General features: G+C 46.2%; 1 protein-coding gene across 2 annotated transcripts in view; it reads right to left on the bottom strand.

Annotated features, from left to right (window-relative positions):
• Nucleotides 1-1226: 1226 nt before the first annotated feature.
• LOC124605639 (luciferin sulfotransferase-like) overlaps nucleotides 1227-23210 on the bottom strand; it is a 749478-nt gene continuing 727494 nt past the window's right edge. For both annotated transcript variants that reach the window (XM_047137460.1, XM_047137459.1), the window contains exon 7: nucleotides 1227-2225. In XM_047137460.1, the coding sequence (XP_046993416.1) occupies nucleotides 1881-2225 (345 nt within the window). In that variant the 3' untranslated portion in view covers nucleotides 1227-1880. The remainder of the gene's footprint in view (nucleotides 2226-23210) is intronic.

Raw genomic sequence — 23210 nt, 5'->3', positions numbered from 1 at the left:
CGTTTTAGCGTGTATTTAAAACAAAATAGCTACTAGCCTCACTGATATGCGACTGGCGTGAAATTGTAATAGACATCATCTTTCAAATGTTGAAACATGCCTACGAGCTTTCGTTTACGTCGCACAACTACTTCTTGTTGTCGCCATCTTTTCCGTCAGTGTAGCTGCATCATATTCATTGAATTACAATAACAGAACGTTATTAGAAAGTTTCAAGTGTTGTAAATTGCATGTGCAGTGATTTTTATTAGTCAATCTTGAGCGGAGATGTGAAATTTTGAGCTCGTAGTGTATCCTGAACTACATATATTTATTTCAGATTCTAGTGTCTGACAATAAGTACAGTTTATATGAATACGGAAACGTACAGAAATAAGTACCTTTATAACAAAATTTATTATACCATTTTTCGTAAGCTAACTTTTCATGAAGATTCATCTATGACAACAACAAAAATTCTCAGAGAAGCTACATAATGAATTAAATGTACAACTATTTTATGTTAATCCTACTTTATGAGAAATTAGTAGGTTTTAGAAAGGCAGTGACCTAAGGAAAGAAAACACAAAGTAGTATAACTCTGAAAGATTACCTCGACTGTTTCAAACGTACGTAAAAAACGGAAAATTCGTTATCTTCAATCACGATATGATTTAGTACTTTATGCATGTTACAGCTTGATATTAGTGGAGCCTCTTTTTCAGACTGTCTTTAGGATACATATGTATGTAAGTAGGACATTTCTTTGTGGAGATCGTGATTGTTCAGGACGTTAGCACGAATAGGGTCATCAACAGCAGACTGGTGCTCACGAAGAAAGTTTTGTTCAACATAAGAGCTGTAATGTTGCCAAAAACTGACTTGCGGTTCTGAAATAAGTTCGTGAAATTGTTCATTTTTAGCTCATTAACGTACAACAGAAACCCAGGTAAGATGAAAGTAATAACTAAATAGTCTGATAGAGATCGAAGTGAAGAGGTACTTGAAATCATGATAGAAGAAATTTTGTTTACGAGCAGTCCATATCAGAAAATGAGGCATATTAACAGGACACGTGCCAAAGCATTCGAGAATCAAACTTCCTGGCAGATTAAAACTATGTGCCGGACCGAGACTCGAACTCGGGACCTGTGCCTGTCGCAGGCAAGGCTCTACCGACTGAGCTACCCAAGCACGACTCACGCCCCATCCTCAAAGCTTTAAATCCGCCAGTACCTCGTCTCCTACCTTGCAACTGCTCGCGAATGGCGAAGGTCCCGAGTTCGAGTTTCGGTCCGGCACACAGTTATAATCTGCCAGGAAGTTTCATATCAGCGCACACTTCGCTGCAGAGTGAAAATTTCATTTTGCATTCGAGAATCGTTACAAATTCTACTGGAACATGTAGAATGACTGCTGTAACTTAAACAAATGTCGAATGTATCAAGTAAGATGGTAGGCAAATTCACAAGATATTACGAAATAAACAAACACTAAATTAATAATAAGGTAGTGACACGTTACTTTCTAATTTTCGTACATACGTAATAAACATAGCACTGGTGGAAAAACTAAACTAAAAGCCTGCAACACATCAAAATACAAAACCTTGTGTTTTGATACTTTGAATAAGCCGGTCTCTCTGCCATTTCCTCGCGTGGTACTCGCATGATATTTCGACGGCGTGACTCGCTGTCTTCTTCAACTAAGGGAGAACGACGCGAACAGTCGGCGGAAGACGCGTTTATTCAACACGCAACGTATCACAGGGAAGGACTGAAGAATTACACGTTCACATTTTCTAGCGACTTCAATGATTAGACTCAAATAGTGTGCCGTAGTCAACCGCTTAGAGACGTCGTGCGGAGCACATCAGAGGAAACACGAGGTGCCCCACGACGCTACTGGTGACCGCCGGAGACGCCGACCCGGAGGCCCGTGCCCGCCGTCTTCTGCTGGGTCCAGCGGTCGAACTTGTCGACGAAGGCGGCGGGCATCTCCTGGCGCCACGCCCCTGCCTTGCCGCGCCGCATGAACCGCAGCGCCGGGTCGCCGCCGTCTGCTCCGCCCGCCGCCGCCGCCGTCGCCGCGACAGGCGACTCAGTAGGGGGGCCCTCCTCGTGGTTCACAGCTGCATTTTCGCGCATCTTGGAGAAGCTCAGGTGCTCGCACAGTGCCGACACCTGCTCATCTGACAGCTGCCGGCCCATGAAGTCCGCTGTGCGTCTCACGACCGCACTCAAATCCTATGGGCACAACAACACATTCCACTAGTAAGACAAGTATTTGCAGCCGTAATCTAGGAGCAGTGTTTGAGATAATGTCTTTACGTTTCAGTTCGGTCTTTCGCTCTAAACTATCACAAAGAATGCACTGGCCAAACACAGAGTGCGTAATGACAGCAACATTTTTTTAATATTTTCGAAAAGATATTTTCGCATTTTCACTGCATATAATATGCCTATTTCACTATCTGAACTTCCGCCTTAGGCCGTTTTGAAGTATTACACTGGAATACATGAAAAATTAACAGCACTAACAGCAAAATTCAACCAAATAATTCTATGAAATAAAGCAATTGGAATTAAGCTAAACTGCTTGACTTTTGCTGACGATTTTGCAATACTTTCTGAAAATCTGGCACGCGCAGTTGTTCTACTCAAGTTTCTGGAACAAATAAAAAATAGTACTGATCTCAAAATTTCAACTGAAAGGAAAAGTTCATGAGAAATATAAAAAAATTCGTCAAACTGCACAGAAACACAAACAGGTAACACAGGGAGAGTATGTAAATTTAAATATCTTGGAGAAACTATAAAACATAAGCGACTGGAAAGTTAGCAGTGGATGTAAGAGTTAACAAAACGTATATAGCATATTATTTCACAAGGAATATTTACAACAAGAAACGCACGCCTAGAAAAAAAACTAAAATTCTTTACCAGTCTACTGTCACCAGAATGTTTATACGGATTTGAACGCTTAACAATGAACTGTAAGCTGGACAGAACACTCGTACTTGAAAGACGGACTGTTACAAAAGTAATGCGTGCAACACAAAAGTACAGATGGCAAGAAAATGAGAAGAAGTGATGAGATCTGCAGAAATATAGGGCAAACATCAGAAGTAGTGGTTAAAAGAAGGTTGAACTTTTTTTGGGCACCTCTACTAAATTAATGAGAACAAGCGCACGAAACAAATTTGGAAATTTGTGTTAAGGTCTTATGGGATCAAACTGCTGAGGTCATCGGTCCCTAAGCCTACACACTACTGATCTAACTTAAACTAACTTACTCTTTGGACAATATGGACAACACACACCCATGCCCGAGGTAGGACTCTAACCTCCGACGGGGGGAGCCGCACGGACCGTGACAAGGCGCCCCAGACAGCGCGGCTACCACGTACGGCCGAAACAAATAATCCTCTATTTATGGAAGAAGAAACCGACGACAGCATGGAATACGGAAGTAAGTAAAAAAATAGAAAGGAACAATTGCACAGAATCGTGATTGTGAGGCAGAAATCTGAAATCCGGAACAACATTTACATCTACATCTACATTTACATCTACATGGTTACTCTGCAATTCACAACTAAAATGCCTCGCAGAGGGTTCATCGAACCATTTTCATACTACTTCTCTACCATTCCACTCTCGAACGGCGCGTGGGGAAAAGGAACACCTAAATCGTTCCGTTTGAGATCTGATTTCTCTTATTTTATATGATGATCATTTTTCCGTACGTAGTTGGGTGTCAACAAAATATTTTCGCATTCCGAAGACAAAGTTGGCGATTGAAATTTCGTAAATCTCGCCGCAAAGGAAACCGCCTTTGTTTCAGTGACTGCCACCCCGACTCGTGTATCATATCAGTGACACTCCCACCCCTATTGCTCGATAACACGAAACGAGCTGCCCTTCATTGCACTTTTTCGATGTCCTCCGTCAATCCTACCTAGTAAGGATCCCGTACCGTACAGCAATATTCCAGCAGAGGACAGACAATGTTATGTAGGCTGTCTCTTTAGTGGGTTTGTCGCATCTTCTGAGTGTTCTGCCAACAAAGCGCAGTCTTTATTCGCCTTCCTCACAGTATTGTCTATCTGGTATTTCCAATTTACGTTGCTCGTAATTGTATTTCCTAAGTATTTAGTCGAATTGACAGCCCTTAGATTTCTTTTAGTACCCATGTGGATGACCACGCACTCTTCTTCGTTTAGTGGAAATTGCCACTTTTCGCAACATGCAGAAATTCTCTCTAGATCATTTTGTAAATGGAATTAATAGTTTGATGATTTTACTAGACGGTAAATTATAGCGTCATCTGCAAACAATCTAAGGGGGCTGCTCAGATTATCACCTAGATCATTTATGTCAGGGCCTAGGTCACTACCTTGCGGAACGCCAGGTATCACTTCTGTTCTACGCGATGGTTTACCGGCTATTACTGCGAACTGTGACCCCTCTGAGAATAAATCACGAATCCAGTCACACAAATATGCATGCAATTTGATTAATAGTCGCTTGTGAGGAACGGTATCAAAACGCCTTCTGGAAATCCAGGAATATGGAATCGATCTGAGATCCCTTGTCGACAGCACTCATTACTTCATGGGAATAAAGCGCTAACTGTGTTGTACAAGAACGATATTTTCTGAATCCGTGTTGGTTATGTATCAATAAGTCATTTTTTTCGAGATGATTTATAACGTTCGAGTACAGTATATGCTCCAAAATCCTGCTGCAAATTGAGGTCAGTGATAAGGGTCTGTAATTGAATGTGTTACTCCTATATCCTTTCTTGAATATTGGCGTGACCTGTTCTGCTTTCCAGTCTCTAGGAACAGACCTTTCATCAAGTGAGTGGTTGTATATGATTGCTAGAAAGGCGCTATTGTGTCTGCATGCTCTGAAAGGAACCTGATTGGTATACCATCTGGACCGAAAGACTTGCCTTTATTAAGTGACTTAAGTTGTTTTGCAACACCTAAGATGCTTGATAGGTTCCAGGGAATTACGCCGGATAATATTGTAGAAACCCCACAATATTTCAGCGAGACAACTGCCCGCCATCTTCAGGTGCTACTGTCGCGTCGCTGAGAAGCTCGTCAATTAATATTCTGGCTTTCTAGAACAGCGCAGGCGCCAGCGGGGCATATCATCATCGAAGACCAATCGTAGACAGCGTCGAATACCAGAGCCCTCTGCTGGAGAAACGGGTCGCGGTCTGCGGTAGCGCGCCGCGGCGCGGGAAAATGCGGCCGGGAGCGACGGACCCCGTTCGCGCGCGCGAGGTGTTGGCGCGCGATTTAAGCATCTGTGCTAAGACTTCCCATCTGCGTTGACTCGGTGCGGTTGCTAATCTGCGGCTGACGATTCCTTAGTGCCGCCAAGGCTGGCTCCCAGGCTTTGCTCAGGTGAAACCCCGTGTCTCTGTTTATTAGGTCACTGCTTATACGTATTTCGACCGCCTCATTGATGATGGAGTCCCAGTATGTGGAGGCATGAAAGAGGATCTTGGTTTCCTCATAATTCAAGCCGTGTCCCGTGTCAAGGCAGTGTTCAGCAAACGCAGATTTCTCTGGCTGACCCAACCTCGTGTGACGTCGTGTGACGTTTATGTTCGTCGCATCTGTCTTTGACCGTACGACACGTCTGGCCAATATAAGACTTCCCGCATTGGCACGGGATTTTATATATTCCTGGTCTCCTCAGGCCGAGGTTGTCTTTAACACAGCCCAGCATTGATTGCATTTGTGCTGGAGGCCGGAAAACACATTTAATCCGGTATTTCTTGAAAATTCTGCCCATCTTAAAAGACACGCCACCGACATACGGTAGAAAAACCAACGCCGTGGTGTTCTCTGCCTCTTCAGGCTGATCTTGAGGTTTGGAGCATGCTGGTCGAAATGCGTTCCGGATCTGCTTCTCGGAGTACCCGTTCTGGGCAAACACAGAGCGCAGATGGCTAAACTCTGTCGATAAGCTGTCCTGATCTGAGATGGCTCTAGCCCTATGCACCAGCGTCTGTAATATAACGCTGCGCTGTGGGGGATGATGACAGCTCGTGGCTTGTAAATACAAGTCTGTGTGCGTAGGCTTCCGGAACACACTGTGACCCAAGGAGCAGTCTCCTTTTCTACGAACCAAAACGTCCAGAAACGGGAGCTCACCATCTTTCTCTTCCTCCATGGTGAAACAGATGCTTGGATGGAGGGAGTTCAGATGTTCCGGAAAAGAAGGAAGCGTTGCTGTCCCATGCGGCCATACCACAAACGTACTATCTACATATCTCCAAAAAGATTTGGGTTTCAAAACCGCCGTCTGAAGTGCTTTGTCCTCGAAATCTTCCATAAAAAGATTAACTACTATGGGAGACAGAGGTCTACCCACAGCAATACCGTTAGTCTTCTCAAAATACTCGTCGTCAAATAAAACGAAACACATTACAATAATATCAGCATACTTCTAACCGAACAAAACATGCATTGATATAATAGATGAAACAGGCCAGCTGATCACTCAGAGTAGACATAATAAACCACTAATTATTGCTGGAGACTTAAATTGCAGAATGGATGTACAAAATTACAAAGCAAAAGTAACAGTGGAAAAGTTGCAGGAAGAAGACTTTATCCTGTTAAACAATTCCAACATTACTACATATATTTCCCACAACGGCAAAAGTACAATAGACATTGCGTTCATATGGGGACCAGTCAGGGGTAATATATTACCTCTCTGGACTGCAGACCACACAACACTTCGGAAACATATCCCTCTGGAAATAAATATCCAAGGAGCATGGCGAAAAACGCAAGAAAACGAGGAAGAAGCACTCTCGAGAACAACAGACGTCGGGAAAGTGGAAGCAGAATCCGATCATATAAAACAAATCGAAATGTTAATAGACAATTCGCGACTAGAGGAAGCAACAGAAGTGATAGGAGAACTCCTAAGACAAGCCGCCAACCCCAGATACAAAAGAAGAGCGAAGAAACGGTTCGACACAGAGTGTTACAGTCTAAGAAAAGATGTACTAGGAAGCCTATATCAACTAAAACAGTGCGCAGAGAACCCTATACTCCTCAGGAATTACGCCGAAAAACGAAGCATCTATAAGAAATCTCTAAAGGAAAAGAAAAGATCATTCTGGGCAAAAGAAGGAAAGAAACTAGTGGAGGAAGCCTCAAAAGACCCATATATTGTGCTACGCCCCAGAAAACGAGCGGAAACACATTACATAGAAATGAAAATATGGGAGACGCACTTCGACAACGTACTGAATAAGGAAGGACTAAGAGGGAAACCGGACGGCAGAGAGGATACAATGCTGCAAACAACTGTGGACTGGATCCCATTGACCATGGAAGAGATCAAAGATGCCATTAACAGCACCAAGAGTAAAAGAGCTGCAGGCCCCGACAGACTTTATAGCGAATACCTGAAAGACACTGCCCAAATACTAACGCCAATGTCGACAAAACTCTATAATAAGTGTATAGAAACAGCCTCCATTCCGGAACAGTGGAGACAGTCAACAGTAAAAGTGATTTATAAATGGAAAGGAGACCCCAACGACCCTAGAAAATACAGAGGCATAGCCCTAGAAAACTTACCTTTCAAAGTGTTCACAAAAATAATAACAGAAAGAATAAAGCAAATAATCGACGAACACCTCCCCGAAAGCCAAATGGGATTCAGAAAGGGAAGATCAACTCTGACAGCAATAGAACTCCTGCTAAAGAGCGTATGGGAAGCCCTTGAAGACAGAGAAAAGTTCTATGTAGCATTCATAGAGTTTACAAGAGCCTTTGACTTTATAAACAGAAAATTAATGACCAAAAACCTAGAGGAAACCCTGGGAAAAAACAACATCTGGACACGAATTATAAACACAATACTGCAATGGAACGAAGTAAGAATATCAGACAATCTCCTTCTATCGGAGCCGATACTCCAATCAAACGGAGTACTACAGGGAGACCCATTGAGTCCTCTGCTATTTATCCTTGCAGCGGAAGAAACTGTAAGAAAGTCCCAAAGGGAGGGTGTAGTCTCATATGCATATGCAGACGATATTGTAGTAGGTGCAAAGAATATTGCAAAGTTACAAGAAGCGATAAACGATATGGAAGATTGGTGTGTCGACCACGGCTTCGAAATAAATGTGGCGAAAACAGAAATGATGGTACTCAGAAATGGAGGAAGAACACCTGCATCAGCTGAGATCTTCATACGACAGAGAAAACTGAGGATTGTACCGGACTACAGGTCCCTAGGGGTCACAATACAAACAACTGCAAAATGTTTCACAAAACATGTAACAGAGAAAGCAATGCAAGCGATAATGGCAATACATGAAATACAATACATCAGATCCCTTAGCCTAGAGACAGCAATGGCACTATTCATAGCCAAAATCTTCCCAATACTGACGTACGGCATAGAAATTATTGGACCACATCTTACAGTGAACAACCTCACTACACTAGAAAGAGTGAAGGCGACCTACATAAAGAAAGCAATAGGAGTGTCCAAAACAACACGATCGAGACTTGTATACCTGCTGGCGAGGGAACCCTTCCTCATTGAAGACCTTCGGACAATCCTGATACTACCCAATAGCAGCGCCCTGGAAAGTCTACTTAAAACATTGAAGGAAAACAGGGAAGACATACCTCCAGAATTTTACAGCACAGATGCCATGATTGACCGAACATGTAAAAAGGAAAACTTCGAAATGAGACACGTGATCACCAGATTGGCAGTCCATGGTTTCCACCACCTTATTTGCAACAACACGTCATATCATGAACCAAACGAAATGTGTGAGTGTAAACTGTGTCAGCAAAGTTGCAAACGTTACCATATAGAGCTCTGTACCAAAAGGACATGAACAATAAGTGACTATGCAAATCACAATATGTGAAATTTCTAATTTATCTTATTATTATCATTGTACATTGAATTTGTATAGCTATTTGGCTGCAATAAACTTATTATTATAAATGAAAAGTAAGTTGAGATAAGCACGTGTTTGAAAAGGTGTAAGACGTCCTCTTCCAGCTTATCTCCTATGAGTTGTAATGAGTCCATCAGAGGCACCCGTGTGAACAAAGAAACCACATCGAAACTCACTAGTAAGTCAGTAGATTCAACGCGCAGGTTCTTCAGTCACCGTATAAAATCTTCAGAGTTTCGAATATGGTGTTCACATTTCCCCACCATGGGACTCAGAAGAGAAAAAATGGTTCAAATGGCTCTGAGCACTATGGGACTTAACATCTGTGGTCATCAGTCCCCTAGAACTTAGATCTACTTAAACCTAAATAACCTAAGGACATCGCACACATCCATGCCCGAGGCAGGATTCGAACCTGCGACCGTAGCAGTCGCGCAGTTGCGGACTGACCGCCTAGAACCGCGAGACCACTGCGGCCGGCTCAGAAGAGAAGCAAGATGTTTAGCTAGGTGGTATGTTGGGGCACCTATATTACTGACGATAGGGCGAAGCGGAACATTCTCCCTCGGTATCTTTGGCAGGTCATAAAGTCGTGGCGGAACTGGTGCTCGTTCTCTTAAACTCTTCTTCAAATGGTCAGGAAGTTGGCTGGATTTGAGGACAGCGGATGTCTTCCGTTGTACGGCATCCGTCGGATCTTTCTGGAGACGACGATACGCTGTATCCTGTAGTAACTCCATCATCTTGCCAAATAAGATCAAGCAGGCAGGAGAACAGTGGCGTTACCCCTGTCAGCTGGTAAAATTACTGTATCGTTGTCTTCTTTTAAAGAACGGAGCGCTCTTCTTCTTTCAATGGTGACGTTCTGTTTGGGTGCAGGCATCCTAGTTATTGATCTGCAAGCCTCTCGCATTATTTCTTCAGCAGCATCATTCGGAAGTTTTAAAACACCTTGTTCAACGGCATTGATGAACTCCTTGATGGGGAAGGTCTTCGGAGTAGGCGCAAAATTAAGTCCCTTTTCTAACACTAACATTGCAGTGTCACTCAGTGGTATATCTGTGAGATTAAACACAGCCCGTCTGCTAAATGTCTCTTCTTGCAATGACCGGAGTGTAAGGCGTTGGAACTTAAAAGTTTGACGCGCCGTGGTTTGCTGCCGCGCCCAGTCCGAAAGCGCACAAGTAGAGCTGTCCACCCACTCCCAGGAATCCGTTGACAGACACGATGAGATCTACAGATGAAGTGAGAGCAGGCTTCTGGAGACTTGGTCTAATACTTATCTAGTATAACGGATTCATTCTCTCACCAACAACGCTCAAGCGCCCTGTCCGAAAGCGCCCAAGTAGAGCTGTCCACCCACTCCCAGGAATCCGCTGACAGACACGATGAGATCTACAGATGAAGTGAGAGCAGGCTTCTGGAGACTTGGTCTAATACTTATCTAGTATAACGGATTCTTTCTCTCACCAACAACGCTCAAGCGCCCAGTCCGAAAGCGCCCAAGTAGAGCTGTCCACCCACTCCCAGGAATCCGCTGACAGACACGATGAGATCTACAGATGAAGTGAGAGCAGGCTTCTGGAGACTTGGTCTAATACTTATCTAGTATAACGGATTCTTTCTCTCACCAACAACGCTCAAGCGCCCATTCCGAAAGCGCCCAAGTAGAGCTGTCCACCCACTCCCAGGAATCCGCTGACAGACACGATGAGATCTACAGATGAAGTGAGAGCAGGCTTCTGGAGACTTGGTCTAATACTTATCTAGTATAACGGATTCTTTCTCTCACCAACAACGCTCAAGCGCCCAGTCCGAAAGCGCCCAAGTAGAGCTGTCCCCCCACTCCCAGGAATCCGCTGACAGACACGATGAGATCTACAGATGAAGTGAGAGCAGGCTTCTGGAGACTTGGTCTAATACTTATCTAGTATAACGGATTCTTTCTCTCACCAACAACGCTCAAGCGCCCAGTCCGAAAGCGCCCAAGTAGAGCTGTCCACCCACTCCCAGGAATCCGCTGACAGACACGATGAGATCTACAGATGAAGTGAGAGCAGGCTTCTGGAGACTTGGTCTAATACTTATCTAGTATAACGGATTCTTTCTCTCACCAACAACGCTCAAGCGCCCAGTCCGAAAGCGCCCAAGTAGAGCTGTCCCCCCACTCCCAGGAATCCGCTGACAGACACGATGAGATCTACAGATGAAGTGAGAGCAGGCTTCTGGAGACTTGGTCTAATACTTATCTAGTATAACGGATTCTTTCTCTCACCAACAACGCTCAAGCGCCCAGTCCGAAAGCGCCCAAGTAGAGCTGTCCACCCACTCCCAGGAATCCGCTGACAGACACGATGAGATCTACAGATGAAGTGAGAGCAGGCTTCTGGAGACTTAGTCTAATACTTATCTAGTATAACGGATTCTTTCTCTCACCAACAACGCTCAAGCGCCCAGTCCGAAAGCGCCCAAGTAGAGCTGTCCACCCACTCCCAGGAATCCGCTGACAGACACGATGAGATCTACAGATGAAGTGAGAGCAGGCTTCTGGAGACTTGGTCTAATATTTATCTAGTATAACGGATTCATTCTCTCACCAACAACGCTCAAGCGCCCAGTCCGAAAGCGCCCAAGTAGAGCTGTCCACCCACTCCCAGGAATCCGCTGACAGACACGATGAGATCTACAGATGAAGTGAGAGCAGGCTTCTGGAGACTTGGTCTAATACTTATCTAGTATAACGGATTCTTTCTCTCACCAACAACGCTCAAGCGCCCAGTCCGAAAGCGCCCAAGTAGAGCTGTCCACCCACTCCCAGGAATCCGCTGACAGACACGATGAGATCTACAGATGAAGTGAGAGCAGGCTTCTGGAGACTTGGTCTAATACTTATCTAGTATAACGGATTCTTTCTCTCACCAACAACGCTCAAGCGCCCAGTCCGAAAGCGCCCAAGTAGAACTGTCCACCCACTCCCAGGAATCCGCTGACAGACACGATGAGATCTACAGATGAAGTGAGAGCAGGCTTCTGGAGACTTGGTCTAATACTTATCTAGTATAACGGATTCTTTCTCTCACCAACAACGCTCAAGCGCCCAGTCCGAAAGCGCCCAAGTAGAGCTGTCCACCCACTCCCAGGAATCCGCTGACAGACACGACGAGATCTACAGATGAAGTGAGAGCAGGCTTCTGGAGACTTGGTCTAATACTTATCTAGTATAACGGATTCTTTCTCTCACCAACAACGCTCAAGCGCCCAGTCCGAAAGCGCCCAAGTAGAGCTGTCCACCCACTCCCAGGAATCCGCTGACAGACACGATGAGATCTACAGATGAAGTGAGAGCAGGCTTCTGGAGACTTGGTCTAATACTTATCTAGTATAACGGATTCTTTCTCTCACCAACAACGCTCAAGCGCCCAGTCTGAAAGCGCCCAAGTAGAGCTGTCCCCCCACTCCCAGGAATCCGCTGACAGACACGATGAGATCTACAGATGAAGTGAGAGCAGGCTTCTGGAGACTTGGTCTAATACTTATCTAGTATAACGGATTCTTTCTCTCACCAACAACGCTCAAGCGCCCAGTCCGAAAGCGCCCAAGTAGAGCTGTCCACCCACTCCCAGGAATCCGCTGACAGACACGACGAGATCTACAGATGAAGTGAGATTAGGCTTCTGGAGACTTGGTCTAATACTTATCTAGTATAACGGATTCTTTCTCTCACCAACAACGCTCAAGCGCCCAGTCCGAAAGCGCCCAAGTAGAGCTGTCCACCCACTCCCAGGAATCCGCTGACAGACACGATGAGATCTACAGATGAAGTGAGAGCAGGCTTCTGGAGACTTGGTCTAATACTTGTCTAGTATAACGGATTCTTTCTCTCACCAACAACGCTCAAGCGCCCAGTCTGAAAGCGCCCAAGTAGAGCTGTCCCCCCACTCCCAGGAATCCGCTGACAGACACGATGAGATCTACAGATGAAGTGAGAGCAGGCTTCTGGAGACTTGGTCTAATACTTATCTAGTATAACGGATTCTGTCTCTCACCAACAACGCTCAAACGCCCAGTCCGAAAGCGCCCAAGTAGAGCTGTCCCCCCACTCCCAGGAATCCGCTGACAGACACGATGAGATCTACAGATGAAGTGAGAGCAGGCTTCTGGAGACTTGGTCTAATACTTATCTAGTATAACGGATTCTTTCTCTCACCAACAACGCTCAAGCGCCCAGTCCGAAAGCGCCCAAGTAGAGCTGTCCACCCACTCCCAGGAATCCACTGACAGACACGACGAGATCTACAGATGAAGTGAGAGCAGGCTTCTGGAGACTTGGTCTAATACTTATCTAGTATAACGGATTATTTCTCTCACCAACAACGCTCAAGCGCCCAGTCCGAAAGCGCCCAAGTAGAGCTGTCCCCCCACTCCCAGGCATCCGCTGACAGACACGATGAGATCTACAGATGAAGTGAGAGCAGGCTTCTGGAGACTTGGTCTAATACTTATCTAGTATAACGGATTCTTTCTCTCACCAACAACGCTCAAGCGCCCAGTCCGAAAGCGCCCAAGTAGAGCTGTCCACCCACTCCCAGGAATCCGCTGACAGACACGACGAGATCTACAGATGAAGTGAGAGCAGGCTTCTGGAGACTTGGTCTAATACTTATCTAGTATAACGGATTCTTTCTCTCACCAACAACGCTCAAGCGCCCAGTCCGAAAGCGCCCAAGTAGAGCTGTCCACCCACTCCCAGGAATCCGCTGACAGACACGATGAGATCTACAGATGAAGTGAGAGCAGGCTTCTGGAGACTTGGTCTAATACTTATCTAGTATAACGGATTCTTTCTCTCACCAACAACGCTCAAGCGCCCAGTCCGAAAGCGCCCAAGTAGAGCTGTCCACCCACTCCCAGGAATCCGCTGACAGACACGATGAGATCTACAGATGAAGTGAGAGCAGGCTTCTGGAGACTTGGTCTAATACTTATCTAGTATAACGGATTCTTTCTCTCACCAACAACGCTCAAGCGCCCAGTCCGAAAGCGCCCAAGTAGAGCTGTCCACCCACACCCAGGAATCCGCTGACAGACACGACGAGATCTACAGATGAAGTGAGAGCAGGCTTCTGGAGACTTGGTCTAATACTTATCTAGTATAACGGATTCTTTCTCTCACCAACAACGCTCAAGCGCCCAGTCCGAAAGCGCCCAAGTAGAGCTGTCCACCCACTCCCAGGAATCCGCTGACAGACACGATGAGATCTACAGATAAAGTGAGAGCAGGCTTCTGGAGACTTGGTCTAATACTTATCTAGTATAACGGATTCTTTCTCTCACCAACAACGCTCAAGCGCCCAGTCCGAAAGCGCCCAAGTAGAGCTGTCCCCCCACTCCCAGGAATCCGCTGACAGACACGATGAGATCTACAGATGAAGTGAGAGCAGGCTTCTGGAGACTTGGTCTAATACTTATCTAGTATAACGGATTCTTTCTCTCACCAACAACGCTCAAGCGCCCAGTCCGAAAGCGCCCAAGTAGAGCTGTCCACCCACTCCCAGGAATCCGCTGACAGACACGATGAGATCTACAGATGAAGTGAGAGCAGGCTTCTGGAGACTTGGTCTAATACTTATCTAGTATAACGGATTCTTTCTCTCACCAACAACGCTCAAGCGCCCAGTCCGAAAGCGCCCAAGTAGAGCTGTCCACCCACTCCCGGGAATCCGCTGACAGACACGATGAGATCTACAGATGAAGTGAGAGCAGGCTTCTGGAGACTTGGTCTAATACTTATCTAGTATAACGGATTCTTTCTCTCACCAACAACGCTCAAGCGCCCAGTCCGAAAGCGCCCAAGTAGAGCTGTCCACCCACTCCCAGGAATCCGCTGACAGACACGATGAGATCTACAGATGAAGTGAGAGCAGGCTTCTGGAGACTTGGTCTAATACTTATCTAGTATAACGGATTCTGTCTCTCACCAACAACGCTCAAGCGCCCAGTCCGAAAGCGCCCAAGTAGAGCTGTCCACCCATTCCCAGGAATCCGCTGACAGACACGATGAGATCTACAGATGAAGTGAGAGCAGGCTTCTGGAGACTTGGTCTAATACTTATCTAGTATAACGGATTCTTTCTCTCACCAACAACGCTCAAGCGCCCAGTCCGAAAGCGCCCAAGTAGAGCTGTCCACCCACTCCCAGGAATCCGCTGACAGACACGACGAGATCTACAGATGAAGTGAGAGCAGGCTTCTGGAGACTTGGTCTAATACTTATCTAGTATAACGGATTCTTTCTCTCACCAACAACGCTCAAGCGCCCAGTCCGAAAGCGCCCAAGTAGAGCTGTCCACCCACTCCCAGGAATCCGCTGACAGACACGATGAGATCTACAGATGAAGTGAGAGCAGGCTTCTGGAGACTTGGTCTAATACTTATCTAGTATAACGGATTCTTTCTCTCACCAACAACGCTCAAGCGCCCAGTCCGAAAGCGCCCAAGTAGAGCTGTCCACCCACTCCCAGGAATCCGCTGACAGACACGATGAGATCTACAGATGAAGTGAGAGCAGGCTTCTGGAGACTTGGTCTAATACTTATCTAGTATAACGGATTCTTTCTCTCACCAACAACGCTCAAGCGCCCAGTCCGAAAGCGCCCAAGTAGAGCTGTCCACCCACTCCCAGGAATCCGCTGACAGACACGACGAGATCTACAGATGAAGTGAGAGCAGGCTTCTGGAGACTTGGTCTAATACTTATCTAGTATAACGGATTCTTTCTCTCGCCAACAACGCTCAAGCGCCCAGTCCGAAAGCGCCCAAGTAGAGCTGTCCACCCACTCCCGGGAATCCGCTGACAGACACGATGAGATCTACAGATGAAGTGAGAGCAGGCTTCTGGAGACTTGGTCTAATACTTATCTAGTATAACGGATTCTTTCTCTCACCAACAACGCTCAAGCGCCCAGTCCGAAAGCGCCCAAGTAGAGCTGTCCCCCCACTCCCAGGAATCCGCTGACAGACACGATGAGATCTACAGGTGAAGTGAGAGCAGGCTTCTGGAGACTTGGTCTAATACTTATCTAGTATAACGGATTCTTTCTCTCACCAACAACGCTCAAGCGCCCAGTCCGAAAGCGCGCAAGTAGAGCTGTCCACCCACTCCCAGGAATCCGCTGACAGACACGATGAGATCTACAGATGAAGTGAGAGCAGGCTTCTGGAGACTTGGTCTAATACTTATCTAGTATAACGGATTCTTTCTCTCACCAACAACGCTCAAGCGCCCAGTCCGAAGGCGCCCAAGTAGAGCTGTCCACCCACTCCCAGGAATCCGCTGACAGACACGATGAGATCTACAGATGAAGTGAGAGCAGGCTTCTGGAGACTTGGTCTAATACTTATCTAGTATAACGGATTCTTTCTCTCACCAACAACACTCAAGCGCCCAGTCCGAAAGCGCCCAAGTAGAGCTGTCCACCCACTCCCAGGAATCCGCTGACAGACACGATGAGATCTACAGATGAAGTGAGAGCAGGCTTCTGGAGACTTGGTCTAATACTTATCTAGTATAACGGATTCTTTCTCTCACCAACAACGCTCAAGCGCCCAGTCCGAAAGCGCCCAAGTAGAGCTGTCCACCCACTCCCAGGAATCCGCTGACAGACACGATGAGATCTACAGATGAAGTGAGAGCAGGCTTCTGGAGACTTGGTCTAATACTTATCTAGTATAACGGATTCTTTCTCTCACCAACAACGCTCAAGCGCCCAGTTCGAAAGCGCCCAAGTAGAGCTGTCCACCCACTCCCAGGAATCCGCTGACAGACACGACGAGATCTACAGATGAAGTGAGATTAGGCTTCTGGAGACTTGGTCTAATACTTATCTAGTATAACGGATTCTTTCTCTCACCAACAACGCTCAAGCGCCCAGTCCGAAAGCGCCCAAGTAGAGCTGTCCACCCACTCCCAGGAATCCGCTGACAGACACGATGAGATCTACAGATGAAGTGAGAGCAGGCTTCTGGAGACTTGGTCTAATACTTATCTAGTATAACGGATTCTTTCTCTCACCAACAACGCTCAAGCGCCCAGTCCGAAAGCGCCCAAGTAGAGCTGTCCACCCACTCCCAGGAATCCGCTGACAGACACGATGAGATCTACAGATGAAGTGAGAGCAGGCTTCTGGAGACTTGGTCTAATACTTATCTAGTATAACGGATTCTTTCTCTCACCAACAACGCTCAAGCGCCCAGTCCGAAAGCGCCCAAGTAGAGCTGTCCACCCACTCCCAGGAATCCGCTGACAGACACGACGAGATCTACAGATGAAGTGAGAGCAGACTTCTGGGGACTTGGTCTAATACTTATCTAGTATAACGGATTCTTTCTCTCACCAACAACGCTCAAGCAGGGCACTCAACACTTCATGTAAATAAAGAGCTAATTGTGTTTCACAGGAAGGATGTTTTCTACACCCATGTTGACTGTGTGTCAATAGACCGTTTCCTTCGAGGTAATTCATAATGTTTGAACACAATAAATGTTCTAAAATCCTGCTGCATATCGACGATAACGATCTGAGCCCGTAATTTAGTGATGACTCCTACTACCTTCTTTGAATATTGGTTTGACCTGTGCAACTTTCCTGTCTTCGGGTACGGATCTTTCGTCGAGCGAACGGTTGTATATGATTGTTAACTATGGAGCTAATGCATCAGCATACTCCGAAAGGAATCTAATTGGCATACAGTCTGGACCAGAAGACTTGCTTTTATTACGTGATTTAAGTTGCTTCACTACTCCGAGGATATTTACTTCTACGTTACTCATGTTGGCACCTGTTCTCAATTAGAATTCTGGAATATTTACTTCGTCTTCTTTTGTGAAGGCATTTCGGAAGGCTGTGTTTAGTAACCCTGCTTTGGCAGCACTGTTCAAATGGTTCAAATGGCTCTGAGCACTATGCGACTTAACTTCTGAGGTCATCAGTCGCCTAGAACTTAGGACTAATTAAACCTAACTAACCTAAGGACATCACACACATCCATGCCCGAGGCAGGATTCGAACTTGCGACCGTAGCGGTCACGCGGTTCCGGACTGAAGCGCCTTTAACCGCACGGCCACACCGGCCGGCGGCAGCACTGTCTTGGGTAGTATCTCCATTGCTATCGCGCAGAGAAGGTATTGATTGTTTCTTGCCGCTGACATACTTCACATACGACCAGAATATCTGTGGATTTTCGGCCAGGTTTCGAGACAAAGTTTCGTTGTGGAAACTGTTATAAGCATCTAGAATTTAAGTCCGCTCTATATTTCGAGCTTGTGTAAAAGATCGCCAATCTTGGGGATTTTGCGTCTGTTTACATTTGGCATGTTTGTTTCGTTGTTTCTGCAACAATGTTCCAACCCGTTTTGTGTGCCAAGGATGATCAGCTCCGTCGTTTGTTAATTTACTTGGTATAAATCTCTCAATTGCTGCCGATACTATTTCTCTGAATTCAAGCCACATCTGGTCTACACTTATATTATTAATTTGGAAGGAGTGGAGATTGTCTCTCAGGAAGGCGTCAAGTGAATTTTTATCTGCTTTTTTGAAGAGGTATATTTTTCGCTTATTTTTCGAGGATTTAGGGATTACAATATTCAATCTCACTACGACAACCTTGTGTTCACTAAACCCTGTATCGGTTTTGATGCTCGTTATTAACTCAGGATTATTTGTTGCTCTAAGAGGTCAATTGTGTTTTCACAACCGTTTACTATTCGCGTGGGCTCATGAACTAACTGCTCGAAATAATTTTCAGAGAATGCGTTTAGCTCAATTTCGGATGATGTTTCATGCGTACCTCCGGAATTAAATATGTATTTTCGCCAACATATCGAGGGTAAATTAAAGTCACCACCAACTATTGTCATGGGAGTCGGGTACTTGTTTGAGATCAAGCTCAAGTTATCTTTGAACCTTTCAGCAACTGTATCATCTGAATTGGGAGGTCGGTAAAAGGATATTTTATTCGGTTGCCAACAATGACCTCTGCCTACACCAATTCACAGGAAGTATCTACTTCAATTTCGCGACAAGTTAAACTATTTCTAACAGCAACAAACACGCCACCGCCTACCGTGTTTAGCCTATCCTTTCGGAACACCGTTAGGTTTTTCGCAAATATTTCGGCTGGGCTATGTCCGGCTTTAGCCAGCTTTCAGTTCCTATAACGATTTGAGGATCAGTGCTTTCTATTAGCGCTTGGAGCTCTGATACTTTCCCAACATAGCTACGACAACTTACAACTGTTATACCAGTGGTTCCTGTATCTACGTTCTTCATGTGTTCAGCCTGCACGCTTTGTGACTGAAGCACTTCTTGTGTTTTCCCGAGACCTTCTAACCTAAAAACCGCCCAGCCCACGCCACACAGCCTCTGCTACCCGTGTAGCCACCACCTGTGTATAGTGGACAACTGACCTATTCAGCAGAACCCGAACCCCAACCACCCTTTGGCGCAAGTCGAGGAATATGCAGTCTACAAGGTCGCAGAACCGCCTGAGCCTCTGATTCAGACCCTCCACTCGGCTCTGTACCAGAGGTCCGCAAACGGTCCTGTCGACTATGCTGCAAATGGTCAGCTCTGCTTTCATCTTGCATGCACGACTGACAGCCTTTACCACTTCTGTTAGCCGCTCGAAACCAGAGAGAATTTCTTCTGATCCAAAGTGACACACTTCAGTGGTACCAACGTGAGCAACCACCTGCAGTTGGCTGCACCCTGTGCTCTTCATGGCATTCAGGAGGACCCTTTCGAAATCTGACTCCACCGAGTATGCACAAGGAGTGCACATTGGTTTTCTTTCTCTTCTTCTCAGCCAAGACCCTAAGGGGCCGCATAGCGCGCCTAACGTTGGAGCTCCCAACTACCAATAATCCCACCTTCTGCGATTGCCCGGATCTTGCGGGCTGAGTGGTTTCCTCTGAAACAGGACAGGCGACAGCATCTGGCTCAGTGACAGTGCCAGCCACAGACAGCACCTGGAACCTGTTAGTCGGAGAAACCGGGGAGGCCTTACGTGCAGCCTCCTGGGAAGTCTTTCCCCACCTGCTTCGCCCTGTGGCGACCTCCCACTCGACCACAGGTGAGGGGTCAATCTCAGTACGAGCAGTAACTGAGTTGGCCACCAGTGAGGACCGATTGGAGGACTTGAACGTGCTGGAGGTCCGTTGGATCCCCACGGCCCGCCCACAACAGTGGTGCCCATCCACTGCAGTCTCAAGCTGTGTAACCTAAGCCATCACAGCCTGAAGCTGAGAGCGAAGTGTCACCAACTCGGCTCACATCCGCACAGAACAATTGCAGTCCCTGTCCATACTAAAGACCGTGGAAAACTAAACTATGCAGATAAACGGACTATCGGCATGTGCTGCGCAACTCTAATGTAGACCCTCACGAAAGCGTAGGAACTGTGTCTAATAATATGCAGATATTCAGAAACATAACTACCGAAGCACTCAGGTGAAACTAACTAATTCACCCCTGATATGTCACAAAATCGGTTTACTTTCCGACGGAAACGGAAACGCAATAACTGTAGCTATCAGATATTAAATTTACACCCACAAACTCAAGACACTAAACTATTAAAGCACACAGATGATATAACAAAATTCGCTCCTGGTTAGGAACTCGCAAATGTCACAAAAGCGGTTACTTCCCTGTTGCTGCGTCTGTCTCGGTCGGCTACTACTGGGTTCTATTATTTAAGAAGCCTTCGAGCCACTCTCATACTGTGAACTGATTCAATGTGCCTTCACTAACAGCCTGCAATGGTGCACCGTGTCAAATGCTTTCCCAAAATCTATAAAAATGGAAGCTGCCTGTTGCCCTTCATCCATAGCTATCAGTACATCATGTGAGAAAAGAGCAAGCTGAGTTTCGCATGAGCAATGCTTTCTAAAACCATGCTGATTCGTGGACATAATCGTCTCACTCTCAAGAAAGTTTATTATATTCGAACTGAGAACATGTCCAAGGATTTTGCAGCAAACAGAAGTTAGGGATATTGGTCCGTAATATTGCGGGTCCGGTCTCTTGCCTTTCTTGTATACTAGAGTGACCTGCGCGTTTTTCTAGTCGCTTAGGAATTTGCGCTGGGCGAGAGATTCACGATGAATGCAAGCTACGTAAGGGACCAGGGCCGTAGAGGACTCTTTGTAAAATCGAACTGGTATTCCATCCGGATCTGGTGATTTATTTGCTTTCAAGTCTTCCAGCTGTTTCTCTACGCCAGTGATGCTTATTGCTATGTCATCCATACACGAGTCTGTCCGATGGTCAAACGACGGTATGTTTGCACGCTTCTTCTGTGTGAACGATTTCTTGAACGTGAAATTTAAAACATCGGCTTTTGGTTTGCTAACTTCAACTGCCACACTAGACTGGTCAAGAAGTGACTGAATGGCGTTCTTAGATCCGCTTAGTGATTTCACATGCGACCAGAATTTTATTGGGTTCTCTGTCATATCTTTTGCTAAGGTGTGGTGGTGGTAGTTGTATGATTCGCGCATAGATCATTTCACAGACACACGCTTGTCTTAATTTATGAGTTTCCTTTAGAACGCAGACTGCAAGAGCCTCTGCTTCCTGAGCATCCGCCGAATTTCATTATTAAACCATAGTGGGTCTTTTTCATTATTATCCACTTGCTAGGCACATAACTCTCCAGACCCCGATCTACAATCTGCTTGATCCTTACCCATAATTCATTTACATTCATCTTACTGGAACTAAGTGATGCCAATTCGCTGTCTAAGTGAGATGTTAATGACTGCTTATCTGCTCCATCTATCAGATACATTCTCCTAGCCTTCTATACTGGTTTATTAACTTTCGTGATCATAGTTGCTATAATGACAACATGATCGCTAATTCCCGCTTTGATACTTACACTGTAGATGAGGTCAGACCTATTCGTAACTAAAGGGTCTAAGATATTTCCATTGCGTGTGGGCTGCCGAGCTAGCCACCCAAGAAATTTTTCAGAAAACGCAGTCTAAAGCATTTCACATGACTTTATGTAGCTCCCGCTGTGAATCCATAGACATCCCAGTCTATACTCGGCAGGTTAAAGTCGCCTCAAACTACACAGAAGAGCCAAAGAAACTGGTACACCTGCTAATATCGTGCGGGGCCCCCGCGAGGACGCAGATGTGCCGCAGCGCGACGTGGCATGGACTCGACTAATGTCTGAAATACTGCTGGAGGGAAATGACACTATGAATCCTGCAAGGCTGTCCATAAATCCGAAAGAGTACGGGGGGTAGAGATCTCTTCTGAACAGCGCATTGCAAGGCATCCCAGATATACTCAGTAACGTTCACGTCTGGGGGAGTTTTGTGTCCAGCGGAAGTGTTCCTGGAGCCACTCTGTAGCAATTCCTGCTGGAATTGCCCCAAGTCCGTTGGAATGCGGATTGGACATCAATGGATGCGGTTGCTTACGTACGTGTCACCTGCCAGAGTCGTATCTAGACGTATCAGGGGTCCCATACCATACCAACTGTAGACTCCGCACACCATCACAGAGCCTCCACGAACTTGAACAGACCCCTGCTGACATGCAGGGACCATGGATTCATGAGGTTGTCTCCATAAACGTACACGTCCATCCACTCGATATAATTTGAAACGATACTCGTCCGAACAGGCAGCGTGTTTACAGTTATCAACGATCCATTGTCGGTATTGACGGGCTCAGGCGAGACATAAGGATTTGTGTCGTGTAGTCATCAAGGGTACAGGGGTAGGCCTTCGGCTCCGAAAGCCCACATAGATGATCTTTCATTGAATGGTTCGCACGCTGATACTTGTTGATGGCCCAGCAATGAAATCTGCAGAGCCGGCCGGGTGGCCGAGCGGTTCTAGGTGCTTCAGTATGGAACCGCGCGACCGCTACGGTCGCAGGTTCGAATCCTGCCTTGGGCATGGATGTGTGTGATGTCCTTAGGTTAGTTACGTTTAAGTAGTTCTAAGTTCTAGGGGACTGTTGACCTCAGATGTTAAGTCCCATAGTGCTCAGAGCCATTTGAACCAATTCTGCAGAAATTTACGGAAGGGTTGCACTTCTGTCACGCTGAACGATTCCCTTCAGTCGTCGTTGGTTGCGTTCGTGCAGGATCTTCTTCCGGGCGCAGCGATGTCGGAGATTTGGTGTTTCACCGGATTTCTGATATTCACGGTACACTCGTGAAATGGTTGCACGGGAAAATCC

Source organism: Schistocerca americana, chromosome 3 (genome assembly GCF_021461395.2).
Source record: "Schistocerca americana isolate TAMUIC-IGC-003095 chromosome 3, iqSchAmer2.1, whole genome shotgun sequence".
In the NCBI taxonomy this organism is placed as follows: Eukaryota; Metazoa; Arthropoda; class Insecta; order Orthoptera; family Acrididae; genus Schistocerca; species Schistocerca americana.
Note: the sequence above shows the minus strand (reverse complement) of the source record. Positions and strands in the feature narration are given on the sequence as shown.